The sequence below is a fragment of the Ceratocystis lukuohia genome, assembly GCF_044167205.1.
Source record: "Ceratocystis lukuohia strain C4212 chromosome Unknown Supercontig7_pilon, whole genome shotgun sequence".
Lineage (NCBI taxonomy): Eukaryota > Fungi > Ascomycota > Sordariomycetes > Microascales > Ceratocystidaceae > Ceratocystis > Ceratocystis lukuohia.
Genome location: NW_027263526.1, coordinates 1654247 through 1668034, shown reverse-complemented (window position 1 = coordinate 1668034; position 13788 = coordinate 1654247). Strand labels below are relative to the sequence as shown.

The 13788-nt window shown below is 48.5% G+C and overlaps 2 protein-coding genes across 2 annotated transcripts; one reads left to right on the top strand and one right to left on the bottom strand.

Moving 5' to 3' along the window:
* Nucleotides 1–3014: 3014 nt before the first annotated feature.
* On the top strand, nucleotides 3015–4083 carry HOO65_070346 (Sucraseferredoxin-like protein; the record flags this gene model as incomplete). The annotated part of the gene is made up of 2 exons (XM_071005101.1): nucleotides 3015–3305; nucleotides 3376–4083. The coding sequence occupies 2 exons, from the start codon at nucleotides 3015–3017 to the stop codon at nucleotides 4081–4083; spliced, it is 999 nt and encodes a 332-aa protein (XP_070857064.1).
* Nucleotides 4084–4332: 249 nt separating this feature from the next.
* On the bottom strand, nucleotides 4333–8772 carry HOO65_070345 (Glucose-methanol-choline oxidoreductase; the record flags this gene model as incomplete). Its single annotated transcript, XM_071004795.1, has 5 exons — nucleotides 4333–6574; nucleotides 6634–6823; nucleotides 6878–7777; nucleotides 7854–7970; nucleotides 8043–8772. The coding sequence occupies 5 exons, from the start codon at nucleotides 8770–8772 to the stop codon at nucleotides 4333–4335; spliced, it is 4179 nt and encodes a 1392-aa protein (XP_070857063.1).
* Between the last annotated feature and the right edge of the window lie 5016 nt (nucleotides 8773–13788).

The following is a 13788-nucleotide window of genomic DNA, read 5'->3' as shown; positions in this document are numbered from 1 at the left end:
AGCAACCTCAAATTGCCAACTCCGCTGGCTGGCGGAAAACCTCCCAGAACCCAGGCCTAGGCCAGGCCCTAGGACACATCCAGACATGGCCATTGACGGAGCGGAGCGTCTCCATCATAGGAGCTCTTCTGCCTCCGTCTATGTCTATTGTCGTTACACCGCAAGAAGACAAACAGCACTAGCCATGCATCTAGTGTGCTTCTAGACGGCGTGGCTGTTGCCTGTTGCCTGTTGCCTGTTGCCTGTTGCCTGTCGAGTCCAGTCTAGAAAGCCAGGCGGAGCAGGAAGCAAAAAAAGGGAAGCGAAACAGAGACAAGAAACCGGTGCCACGCACCCAGCAAACGAGACGAACTCTGTTGCTCGGAATTAAGGGAGGCCCCAGTTCTTGACGAAGTTCTTGTTTTCTGTGCCTGCGTCTTGCAGCGCAGCTCTTATCCTTGGCTGCGATCCAATCTCGGCGGTACTTGTTCGCAATCTGCTACACAGAATTCTCTGTTTACGTATTTCTACGCTTAGTTGCAAGCCTAAGTTTTGCGTTTGGGTCTTGCGTGTTGGATCTATGTCTGTGTCTGTCTGTGTCTGTCTGTGTGGTTGCTTGCAAAGCCTTGAGTCAGCGGCATCATACAAGACCAACTAAGGGCACAGCCAGCCAAAGACAGCCCGCAAACCAAAAGTTTCCGTCTCTTTCGTTTGCTATACTTTTTATTTTTCTGCTCTCGTCTCTTTTCCCTCTCTCGTCTCTTGTCCTCAAACAAGACAAAACCCGGCTTATCGCCAGGCGCAAAGGAACTACTTCCCTGCTGATATATGGGCTAGTTGGCCCTTCTCCCCCTTCTAGCCCTTCCTAGATACTGAATAGAAGAGACTTTTGCTCTAAATGAAACCCAGCTACAAGTTTTCCTCCCCTTCTCCCTCGTGCTCACCTCTTCCTTTTCTTTCGTTCGTTTCCTTTTCCCTGCTCCGACGGGAGGCACTCGAGACGACGGGGGGAATGGAATACTACCACAGTCAGGAAGAGAAATATGAGAGAGAGAGAGAGGGGGGGGCGTTGTTTTCTTTTTCCAATTTTGCTCTTCTCTCTAGTCTGCCTCTAAGAATGAGAGGATCACAAAGGAAACCTGCCTTGTTTGGCTCGCATCAAGCATAATAACAACAGGCAGGGAACAGGCCCCCTCGGGTTTGCATGTTGAGAGGCAAGTTGACGTGGCTTCGCGTTGAAATCCCAACTCCTTCCTCTCCTCTTCGCTTCCCCTCTTCTCTCAAATGACCTCCAAGCCCTCGCTCCTCCCTTCCCTGTCTGTCTAGCGAATTTCGGCTCGATCAAGCCCTGGAGCAGGAAAGAAAAAAAAAAAAGCCTCCAACACTCAGAACTACGGTCGCACGTACGTACCCCATCCCCTAACGTAACTGCAAGTCTACATTAACATGGATCGAAATTGCCGCTTGCTTTGATTAGCCACCTTTCCTGCTGTTCGTTTGTTTCGGAAGCCCTACTTTGTGCTAGTGGCTTGCTTGTTTCCTGGAAGGCCTAGCATCCGTCTCTTTCTTTAACGTTGTACCTTTCTGATTGTCCTTTAGACTTGCCCTATGGGATGAAGTTCGAGCATGATTTGCGTATAGAACAGAGTCTAGACTATCTGCTGCGCAGGGCCCTGCTAGACAGTCTGCGTTTACAAAGTCCCTGGAATCTTATGCTTCTTTTGCTGCTATCCTCGTGCTTGAAGCTACTGACCGAGTGTGAGAAAACTCCTGTGCTGTTCCCACACTTCTTACACAAAGACCAAGACCAACACGACACAAAACAGTCAGAAGAAGTTCACATGGTGTCTTCTCCTACGCCCTCTTACACGGACATTAAGCACCTGACAAAACTTGGCAGACTAAGTGTTAGCACTGACACATTTTTTTTTAGCTTTGACATAAAGCAAAACAAGGCAAGACTGGCTAGATAGGCCCAAGAAAAGAAGTGACACAACAAAATGGTTACTCCTCCTGCCTCCTCTTTTTCCCCCTCCTCGTGCGTGCTAGATTGTGCGGCAGAGAAAAAGAAACCTCCGCAAGAGATATAGCATAGCTTCCGTATATTATATTTTACTCCGAGTGCCTACCCTAATATATTATTGGCGGGGGGGGGGGGGGGAGAGAAGCTCGAAACGCGGAAAACAAGAGAAATTTTGTTTGCTGTAGTACCAGACTGTGTAACCAGACGATGTCGTACAAGAACTGGAGTCGGAACTCGGAATTCGAGGCTCTAGATGTTGGACAAGATCTTGTGCTATAGTTCCACTCGATGTATGGCATTTGCATCAGTGTGATGTATCTGAAATCTGAAAGATTGGATAGACAGTAGTGCGTGCCGAAAGTTTCATTTTCCCCTCCAGGAGGCGCCTTGGAAAGTCCGTCACCCAGCCAAGGCCTCCTATCTTTTTCATCTACAAAAACTGGTACTATCATAAATCCATCCTTGGTTTGCTTGGGCATAGGTCTATAGCGTACATGTAACATATATAGATATATCTGTTAAGAGCTTACACCACACCCATAGCTTAATCTCCATTCCCCTCATGCCCTTTTTTAAATCAGCCTCTTTGACATCAGAATACGACGAGTTATAGCTATAGGGGCTAAAACTTATAATAGGGTGCAAACAGATAATGCCACGTAATTGTCGTTCTCCATCCAGGCTACACTCGTTATCACCTAGTTGCTACGAAATATCTGCATGGCCCGTACTGTAGGACGAACAATTATATTAACCCTAATCCGCAACATAACCCTATCTGCAAATCATGAAATTTCATGATCATGGCTATCAATTCACTCATTCTGCACCATACTCCAACGGCTCATGCCAGAGTCTCTGATCTCTATAAGTTGCAATGTGCATCCAACGACTCGCGCTTCGGCGCTGTCTTGCACGCTATCCACACGGCACTCTGTGCTCCAATCCTGCGCGGCGCCAAGCCTTTTCGTCTTCCTTTTCGCCGGCATCCCGGCCTCGGCCTTGCTTTCCCATGACCTCTTGCTGCCCCGCTTCCCCAGCTCCATGTCCAACCGCTGCCCCAGACCTGCCGGATAGCCACCCGCTGACTAGCGAAGGCCTGCACGGTGCTATGGCGGCGTATCTTGAGCATGTGGTCGTGTGTACGGGGACGAACGATTGGCCGTCGCGCATTGAAGATGGTGTGATGGATGGAAGTGGAACGGAAATTGGCGGAGATGGCGGAAAGACTGCTATTCAGGGCGGACGTAATATTGCCGCTGAATTCAAGACTCTGCTTGGGCGCAACGGCACCTTCCAAAATGTATGTATATTGCGGCGTTCCTTTTCTTTATATTGCCCGTGTCTACCCACAGTAACTAACCCCAATGAAGTCTAACTTCTCCGTCATAGCTTCCTCTCTGACCGGGACCAACTCCGGGTCAGTCTATCTTCTCCCCTCATTTAAATATATACCTGAGCTTCCCGACACCACCTCGATGGGGCGTTTGATTACAGATCACCTGCTTCCTCTTGATGCAAGTCAGGACTTGGGAGGGCTACCGCCAAAGCCTGCTCCCTGTGCACCTCCGCCTTCAGCAAACACCCCTGTGTTTGCGCCTACAACAGAGCTAGAGACAAATACTCTGCCCTTTATCCCCATCTCTTCGGTCATGGTATTCATTTGCGGCCACAAAAACAGAGATCTCCGCTGTGGCCTGTACGGCCCTGCCTTGCAAGATGCTTTCACTCACGAGCTTGGCGTCAAAGGCATACAAGTATTACACAATCCACCTTCTACCGCGGAGTCTATCTCTGTCTCTGCTGATGCACCGGGGCCCTCCTCAACAACCGCTCGCGTGGCTATGATCTCTCACATTGGTGGTCATAAATATGTTGGCAATGTCATTATCTACATCCCCCCTGAAATGCGCGGTCCTGATGGGAAGAAGCACAGCCTTGCGGGTTGTGGAATCTGGTACGGGCGTGTTGACCCTGAACACGTCAATGGAATTGTCCATGAGACTATCATTAATGGAAGAGTAATCGAGCAATTTTTCCGCGGAGGACTTGACGCGTGTAGAAAGATTGTGAGACTGTAAAAATAGGGGATAACTCAAATGTACTGAATATATATATATATACAAGCATAAACCAATATAGATATGCCACTAAACAAAAGGAAACCAGGTAAAACTGCCAGAAATAACATAGGAAACAAGAAAGAAAAGAACCATTGGGGGGGATATCAAATAAAGAGTAAGAAAAGAGGAAGCAATCGCCAACAAAACGACTCAAAAAAAACTGCCTTCTCAATAGAGAACAGAGACTAGCCATTAAGGTGAGGGTGCCTAGTCCATCAAAACTCCGTTGGCTGTCATAGTGGCAAAGCGGTCAGCCGGCTCAACAAAAGTGTAGGCCGGACCTCGGGTCACACGGTCCATTTCGGCCCTGACATGGGGGTACACATCTCTCCAAGAGTTGCGTCCCATCCACGAGTCCAAATGGCCATAACCAGGAATCTCCAGCCTGCGGTACTGCACTTGGCCATCTTCACTAGCGAGACCAAAGCGCTTGACCAGGATATCGTAGGACCGCTGGGTGGCAGCTGGCGACAAAACTGCGTTGTCAGCACCGACGAACTGCAGGATAGGAAGACCTCGTAGTCTTTCTACGTTCTCATCCGTTACAAGCGGCGTGTAATCAGGGCCGTTAGTCGTTACGGACCCAATAGATCCTTGACGCATCAAAACATCCATCAATGTCATATTGACACCATTGAAGAATCGGTCCATCTGCCGGTGGGTAGCTTCGTTGAGATTGCGGTGATTCCAACATCTTCCGAATGCTAGCGAAGTTCTATGACAAGCCGCATTATTGCAGAACTCCTGGCGGGGTTGCGGATACAGCCGAAGTAGCTGAGTCAGTGCTCTCTGGATGAATCTATCACCCGTGCTTGGTTGACATGACATCCAACTTCCAGCTAGCTTTTTGTACAAACTATCCAAAGGAATCGGGCCCTTCATGGCCTTAATCATGTTGGGTGGACTCCAAATGGGTGTCATGAACGTCTGGCTGCAGGAAATGCCCCAAATCCAGTCGCTAGGGATATCGCCTGTCAACAGTCCGATCGACAAAGAAACGCTTCCCATACAGTGCGCTACAGTGTAGACCTTGTTGTCAGGCGAGTTGTGCTCAGGGTAGTTTTCGCGAACGAATTGGATCACACCTCGGATGTCCTCACGTGCGTCAAATACCGTCCAGTCGTCTCTTGCTATGTTGACAAGACCGAAACGGTGCACGCCAGCAAAAACACGGTACCCGGCACGAGTCATGTAATTGACAGTGTTGTAAGGGATCGTAGGCAAGGCAAAGACTTGGTGATCCACTGCGGCTCCTGCAATCATAACGACATTTCTGGTTTCAATACTGGGGTTGGTGGGCTCAAAAACGTAAAGAGGTGTTTGAACACCGTCTCGAGCCGTAATAGTGTAGGTTGCTTGTGGATGAGTACGGTTAACATAACCAATGTAGTTGGGTGTAGGATACTGTAGACGTCCGAAACGACCAAGGAACAAAGGGAACGCATGACTAGTCATGAATTTGAAATATGACACGCTGCTCGATAGCTTTCTAAGCAAATTAGAGCCTGTGGGAGTTAAGGACAAGACTTCGCTGACAAAGTCGCCGAGTTTGATATTAAGAATACCTTTGGCGATAACCTGGTCATGCCGCCAGTCATTAGGATCGTCTTTATTGCGGATGCGACCGGGGGTAGGGCGGGTAATTGTGACGTAAAGAGTGCTGGAGGCTTTCCAAAATCTTGAAGGGGATAGTTCCACGGATGAATCAAGAATCTTGTAGCCGTGGAAATGCAGCATCTGGCGATCAGTACCCCACATGTCAAAGTCGTAAACTAAATTCAGAGTGTTGGGTCTCTTGGGATCAACTGAAAGCAGTTGGAAGTCGCCCCTTTGAACCATGAAGGGAGAGCCAGGGAGAGTAGGACAAGCCACAGTACCTGTCATGATAGCAGGGTGATCAATGTTGCCAACATATGACCGGATGTCAAATGTCTGAATGGTAAGGAAGAAGCGAGCAGCCTCAAGACGGCCTCTGGCAACGCGTTGGGCCAAGCGGTATGTATCTAGATCATCCTCTACTAATTTTGTGTTGTTGAGGCGATGGATGTAACCACTCATAATTTCCGTGAAAGCATAGCCGTCTGCCTTGTCTTCGTCAAAACTGCGCATAGCATTTTGAGTGCGGGCAACTTCCTTGTGCTCCATAATGGCAGTTTGCATCTGACCAACCTTGCCCATGAACGGATGGCGAGGCTCGCCAAACAGGTCCAAAGAGCCATTCTTTTCTTCAGAAATTGTAAGGTTGTACCTTTTTGCAAAGATGGCAATGCTTCTCTCAGCGAGAGCCGAGATAGTTGCCAAGGGATTAACACCCAAGGACGTAGGGACGGCAGCGGCATCAACCACAATGAGGCCAGGGTGAACCTCGGAGCCTTGGCCAGTAAAAAGCTCACCAGCGTGGTTACAGCCACCGGTTTTACCTGTGCCGTCGTACGCCATTCTTGCGCCTCTAGAAAGGGGTTAATAGGGGAATAAAGTAATTGCACGTAATAGAGCGAAAAGACTTACCCAAGCGGATGGACTGTCACTTGCTGCTTGCCTAAAAGTGAATAGAAGGGGTGGCTCATAACCGAGCCTCCGACAAGACTTGTAGCCTGAGCTAGTATATCATGGATGCGGGTGACATGACCGCTTCTGCTAAGACCGGGAAATTCGAGAGAAAGCTTGTCATCTTCTAGGGTCATTCGAGCTTGGGCACCTGAAGGAGAGTTAGTAGATTACTCAGAAAGGAAAGCAGTAAAGAGAGGCTTACCGTCGTGTGTCATGACTAGGTAAATCTGTGTCCTGTTCATGGCTCCTCGCTTGGAATAGGGACCTAGCATCCAGCTGCCTAAGCTTGCTAGTCCGGTGCGTAGCTTGCTTGTCATGGAACGTTTAGTTTGAGGTTGAACGCTGTTTGGGACAAGCTCAAGCATGGCCTGTAGAAAAGGGACCATGGGACTGGACACAGCGCCATCTTCCAAAATCCAGCCATCTAGGGGGCTATCATGGCCCTCGCGGTTGTCAATGGCGGCATTGATCGTGGGGCCAGTGGGATTTTCGGGATTGGGGTGGGCCTGCCCAAGCGAGTTGGACTCAAAGTCAGTATTGTAGCCAAAGGCGAGCATGTCGCCATTGCCACTGACCTCCTGGCCAATGTGATCGCTTAGAGGCAGACCCATTTCTTTGCTCCGAAGCAAAATCTCCGTGGTTCCAATGGCGCCAGCACCAAAGAACACACCCTTTTTAGCGTGCACCCACATTAAGTCACCCTTAAAGACATCATGGAAATGGGTGCGGCCAAGGTCACCCCAGGAATAATAGACTATGTAGCCACCTTCAGGGCCAGTGCACTCGAGGACATAACGAACTTCACATTCGCAGAAGATTTCTGCTCCCCAGTTCCATGCATCGGCAACATAGGTAACAAGAGTGGTGTTTTTGGAACCATCATTGATACCCGTGATATCCTCGCCAGACAGGGTGGAAGAGCGCATCTCGACTCCACAAGAATTAGGACCGTTGTTGAAGCGTGTGGTTTGGGGAATCTTTCGGAATTTGTCTCTCATGCCCATGAGACGGGCCTGGCGTTTGAGCAACTCAACTTTGTGTAACTTGGGCCAACTATCCGGATATGTTTCGGGCTCAAGTACAGCCGCAACCTTGTCGTAGTCTATAAGTTTGGGTTTCTTGTTAGTATATCTTGAAGACTAAAGCTTGGGAAATTTGGGATTAAGGTCACTACCTACACTGATCTAAAGATTCGGGATCTTCACGGATCTCCTGAGGCCAGGTGGGTAGTCCTAGGACGCCCTTGTCGGCAGGGAGAAAAATGTTGGCGTTGATAAGACTCGTGCCGCCGAGACCTGTATGCAGCGGATTAGTCGGCCATCATGTTTCCAGTAAAAGATAGTAGAAGAGGGGTGACTTTGGCTTACCATTGCCCATGAAGCAGCTGAGGCCTTTTCCCATGTGAATATGGTACATGCCTTTAGAATTTCCACCCTTGATTGGAATCTTGAAACGACGGGCATTACCCGGATCCAAAACTCCAGAGCAACGGACTTGGCTTAGACTTGATGTGGGACTTGAAGGGTACTCTCCAGGCCATTTCTCACAGCCACGTTCGAGAATGCACACAGAATTACGGCCATCGGGTCCCTGAGAGCGGGCTAGGCGCGAGGCCGCAATGCCACCTCCATATCCAGAGCCAATTACAATAAAGTCATAGCTGTTGCGCATCAAGGGTACAGCACGGGATAGACGGGGGAAACCGTTGGACCCGGTGGAGTTATTGGCAAAGGATTGCACTGAAGCCTCAGCACGAGATTGTGAGCAAGAGTAGGACTTTTTTGCAGTGCTAAAAAACGAGGGAGGGGGCTTTTTGTCATTAAGGAAAAAGTATTCGTCAGGGACCTCTTCGACACTTGGGGGGCTAGGAGGAAAGGCTCCATGCTCAAGTTTTGATGCAGAGACCCACCGGGAATCCTTCTTGAAGTTGTTTTGAGGTGAAGAGCAGGATGCAGGAGATGGAGGAAGTTCGCAGGGGAAGGCATCTTCACTTAAAAGAGGCACACTACTGCTATCCAGGCCATCCTCAGCTGTCAAAGTAGCGGGGCCATTGGAGACCTTCCGGCCCTTCTTAAAGGGAGCGGTGAAAGCCTTCATGGAGGGCTATCTTGCTGAATGTAAAGACAAGGGAAAATGCAATAGTGGCTAGAGGATTCAACCAAGAGCTGTACTTGAAACTTGTAATAGACTTTTATGGCAGAAGTGAAAGCAGAAGGACAGAACAAAGATATTATAAGGGCACTCTGTAGCTCCCTATCCAAGAGCAATATCAAGCTGATGGGAAGAGCTCCTTGGAAACAGAAGACGCAGCGGCATCAACATGTAAATGCCGAGGCAGAGATAGAAAAGAGGGAAGTGAGGAGAAAGAAAAAGAGAGAAAGGAATGAAGAGGAAGAACGAGAACGACAGAAAAAGGGCGGGGAGGGCGAAAAGGTAGAGGGGCTGGACGACGATGACTGAGGAACAGGAAAGACCAAACGAAGGATAGACGCAAAAGGTAGGAGCGGGGTGGGGATCATAAGTTGGGAAAGAACAACAGTCCGAATGGGAAGGCAGAGATCTAAATATCTTCCTTCTTGCTTGACAGTCCGCCAGACTTGCGAAGGGGTAGACCAGGCCAGACCAGGCTAGGTCCAGATCCAGCACTGGCCTCTGGGGCCCATCTCACATGGAACTTCGTACATACGTACATGAAGATACACTGATAGACAGGATAGGAAGATACAGGGTAAGGGAAGAACAGGTCAAGACGAGAACCCGACAATAGCAAAGCAGGGTGAGACATGAAGCGGGAAGAGAGAGAGGTGGGGGGGGGGGGGGGTGTGTGTTTTTTAGAAAGAAGTCACTAATGACTGGTATCAGAGAGGGAGGGGGCGTAGTTTAGTGATAGATACGATGAGGGAAGAGGGAAGAGGGAAGAGCTAGGTGGGTTGGGTTGTGAGTAATGTGGAATGTGGTGGATGGCAGAATTGACAGCCCAAGTAACTTGGAATTGTTTGTGGCACAGTTAAAGAGAGAGTCAAAATGGGCAACGCCATGGCTAGGGATGGATATGTGATAGCCCGGCTTGAGGGTAATTGGCAGAGTATTGTAAACGCTAGCCATGCAGCTTGTCTAGCGTATAAGAAGCGAAAAGAGAAAGAGTCTAGGCAAGGCAGCACGCAGCCCGAGAGGTAAAGCAAGCAAAGAAAGGAACATGCTTTGAAGCGGGAAGTTGGGCTAGGGGGGGGGGGTCTTGAACTTGGTGCGCATACAGAATCAAAAGATGAAAGGGCGAAAGAAGAAGGAGGGAGGGAAAGTACAAGGAAAGAGCATGGGCCGGATGCTGGTTGGAAGGTAGGTCATGGCTTTTTCTGGTGCAGCAAACGAACGAAACTAGGCGTTTGGCGAGACAGGCACACGCATACATGCACACCACAAGAGCGCATAGAATGGCCCAAACTAGAAAGAAGGGAAAAAAAGAAGGAACAAACGAACAACCGAACAAGGAAACAAGGAAATTTCTGCAAGCCCGACAGCGCGGGATAGCGTGGCATGAAGACTTTTTCCCCCTAGAGAATAGCAATTCGGCAGTTAGAAGAGGCGTTTACATGAGAAAGAAAAAAAGAACAATAAGGCCAACTGACTAAACAGGAAATAAGAAGGGAATTATCAAGAAGGGAGAGGGGCCGCAACAAGGAAAGAGAGAATAGAAGATGGAAAGAACCAACGTACAAGCCTGCCAAAACAAGTAGGAAAAAAACAAGGAAAAGAAAGCAAAACAGATAAAATAAAATAACATTAATCAGCCAACTCAAGACACTCTGTATTCCCCACTGGGCGGAAAGTTACAAAGAATAGAAGGTCCTCAAAATAAAACGACGCCTCAATATAACAGCCCGTAAATAACAAGCCTGAAGTCTGTGGACACTGAAGCTGCAAAAAATATGACAAGTCATAGTGACAACAGCGCGAAGGAAATAAAGGCGAAAGGGCGTCGGGACTGATTAAGAAAACAAAATGAAATAAGAGTCGGGGAAAAATAGTTGTCATAAAGGCGCTGGCTAATACCGCGAGGGGTTACTACTATGAACTGTGCATTCATAGAGACAATGGGACGGACAATGCAGCCTGGCTCTCATCAAGCCGCTTCTCTACGTTCAATGATCAGGCCTCCCTTTTCCCGCTCGTCATATGCTTCTGCACATCCTCTCTCCATCTTTCTCCCTCTCTCTGACAACCAGTCTGCACTCTGGTTCTCTCCCCCCTCGCTAACTGGCACGCCTCATGTTGTTGGTTACGAGCAACATTGGCAGCCAGAGAGACATGGCAGCCAGCTGCCAGCCAGAGCAGAGTCGAGAGAAAAGAGCCTATAGGCCCACAGCTAGCGCCATGCCCCGGGCTTGCCTGCGCTGCACCAGCAAGACCGTTGGCGATAATTGGCTAGTTGGGTGTACAGGGCCAGCTACAGTTGAGCTTCGTTTGTCTCGAAACTGCATGCTGCTCCTGCTGCACTGCGCAATACTATAGCAGCTATCACTAATCAGACGAGATCTACTGATTCGCAGCGTACAATACGTACGCGCATGCACACATATATTTACGGATATAAGTAATATTGAGCGATATGTGTTGTTACCGTCGTTGCTGTTGGTACTATAATTGCTGTGTGATACTCGGCTGAGCTGTGCTGCGTATGCCGTTTTTAGCAACTAGGCTTGCAGAGCTGCAATCATTCACCCAAACATTGTAGCTGTTTCTGTAGTTCTCTCCCTATCCGTTCCTCGGTATACACGGCAGCGGTATGCTACAGCACAAGATTTGTTCCCAACAACTGGGACGCATGTGCTCATTCAAGTCGCCTCACATGGTCTGTGGGTAGTTTTGCGGAGGCCGAGGGCAGCAAAGTAACAAGCAATACTGGCGCCTTCAGACTATATGAAAATCATGGATAAGCGAACAGTACTGGAAGGAGAAAAAGGCCCGATGACCCCGATAGCCGCGAGACTCCAACTCTCTAGAGAAGAGAGGGGGGGGGGAGAGAGACTTTGGAACGAGCCTCAGTCTGGCCTTGGGGCGTTGTAAGTCAGGACCCAAGGAGGAACCACGTATTATACATGCGAAACGAGGGACTGGAGAGAGAGACCCTCTAGGATAGGAGTGAAACGTGGGGATATGAAGAGGAGGTACATCAGCGGATGATTGCTGGCTTACATGCGTTCTATTTAGTTTAAACCTAGAGATGGGGGACAATAAGATTGTATTTTTTGGTGCTGAGCGCTAAAATAAACGCTAAAATACAGAACCCTCCGGAATAATACAGTGTCATCATGTACCTGGGCTACTATAGTTTGAGCCTTATAGCTTAGCTCTGCACCCTGTTAAGTTTCCGTACATGTAAGTGCAGGCAGGCCTCCCGTCGGCTTACAAAAACCCTCTATTATTACAAATAAAACCCATCCTTTTGCCAGACATGAGATTTTCTTAAAATAGCCTAATAGCCCGTCTGATGATAGAAGATACTACTGGCATCGCATTGGGTATTTCGGAGTGTCTTTTTACATCAAGGTGGGCCTTTTTTTTTTCTTTATTTTGGGGCCTATGGTATGGTGTAGATGTTCTGATCAATAGCAAGCATGTGCGTATATGCATCTTCGCGTATAATATGCATGCCCTGCCTGAAAAATAACTGACAACATCAACTAACTTACCACCACAGCGGCATTGTCCCTAGATCGTACTTCGGATATGACGAGAACTGCCTACGTAGTAAGCTTTCTACGGGCCCTTGCAACTAGAGCCAAACCGATCTCGAAAATCCACGACCTGACAACTGCTTTTGCACAGCCTCTCTATACCCCTTGCAGGCATGCATCTTAGGTCGTACATGATGTATAAATGCTACGTATCACGCTATAGAGCTCCAAGAGCACGTAGCAAACACGCAGACTTTGCGGATTCTACTGCCAACTTTGCAACAGTTCTTAGCCCGTCTAAACCAGAAATATAAACGCGAAATGAAGCATTACGTGGTCCCCACATCGGACCAAGGTCTCGATCTTGGAGGTAGAACAGGAAAATCGGAGCATGGAAAATCGAGGCAAATGCCTACAGTAAAGCCGTGCGTAAGGAACTTGGGTGTTGGTTTGTCGTGAGCGTTTTTGGCTCTCGTCTCACTTGCTTGCTGCAACATCCTAGCAGAAAGGGAAAAATAAGACCTAGTACGGGAAAAAGAAAGAGACATCAATTAAATAAATAAAATAGGGAGAAAAAAAACGCGTACTTGGGACTTAATTCTTGGAATACTCAGCTGAGCATGTGTCGAGAGCAAGTCGTTCCATGAAGCTATTGGTTCTTGAAGTCAGGCCTTTGCCCTTAATAAATTAAACGGGACAATAGAGCTAACCCTAGCGTATAATAAGAGCTCACGGGCCAACAGCCAATAAACAGCGCAAATATGACTTCCATTGACGTCAAGTAAGGCGAAAAAAAGAAGTCCCAATAGAAGCAGAAAAGAAAAGAGAACAATGATAGAAATAACTCAATATTGAACACGGAGGGTGTTAGGGTTTGCAAGAATTAGGGTTGTAACTGTTACACGGCTTGTTCGTTTAGGGCCTTGTGGTCGTACAGACTAATAGTAGGGTTAACGTCTCCCCCCACTCTCACCCATGACGTCTTGAGATGTGCCTTGGATTAATCTGCGCGGAAACATGCAACACGAAGAGACAAACTGTTTTTTAACTTTATACTAAAAGGGCTCCCCTGCACAGCACCGCTCGGGATGAGTCTCAAACTTTCCGACGTGAGACAAGAATATACTTTGAGCCCAAAAAGCGCACGGCTATATGGGAACAGCAAAAGGCTGTACCAATATCGATTAGATGGCGGAAGAAAAGATTACGGGAATTGAACGCAGCGGATAAGTAGCGGCTGGATATCCCTGGCTCCCTCTGCTCCACGAACCGGCGGAGAACCACTACCAGATATGTTGCCGAGCGAGGGGCTGAGGCCTGCGGCTGACAATGAGGCTTGGTAGCGGGAGGTGAGGCTAGAGGAGGCTGTCGGACAGCGAGAGCAAGGACGAGGGTCCGCCTGCTGAAAAGAAGCGAAAAGTGACATTTAGATGGTTGA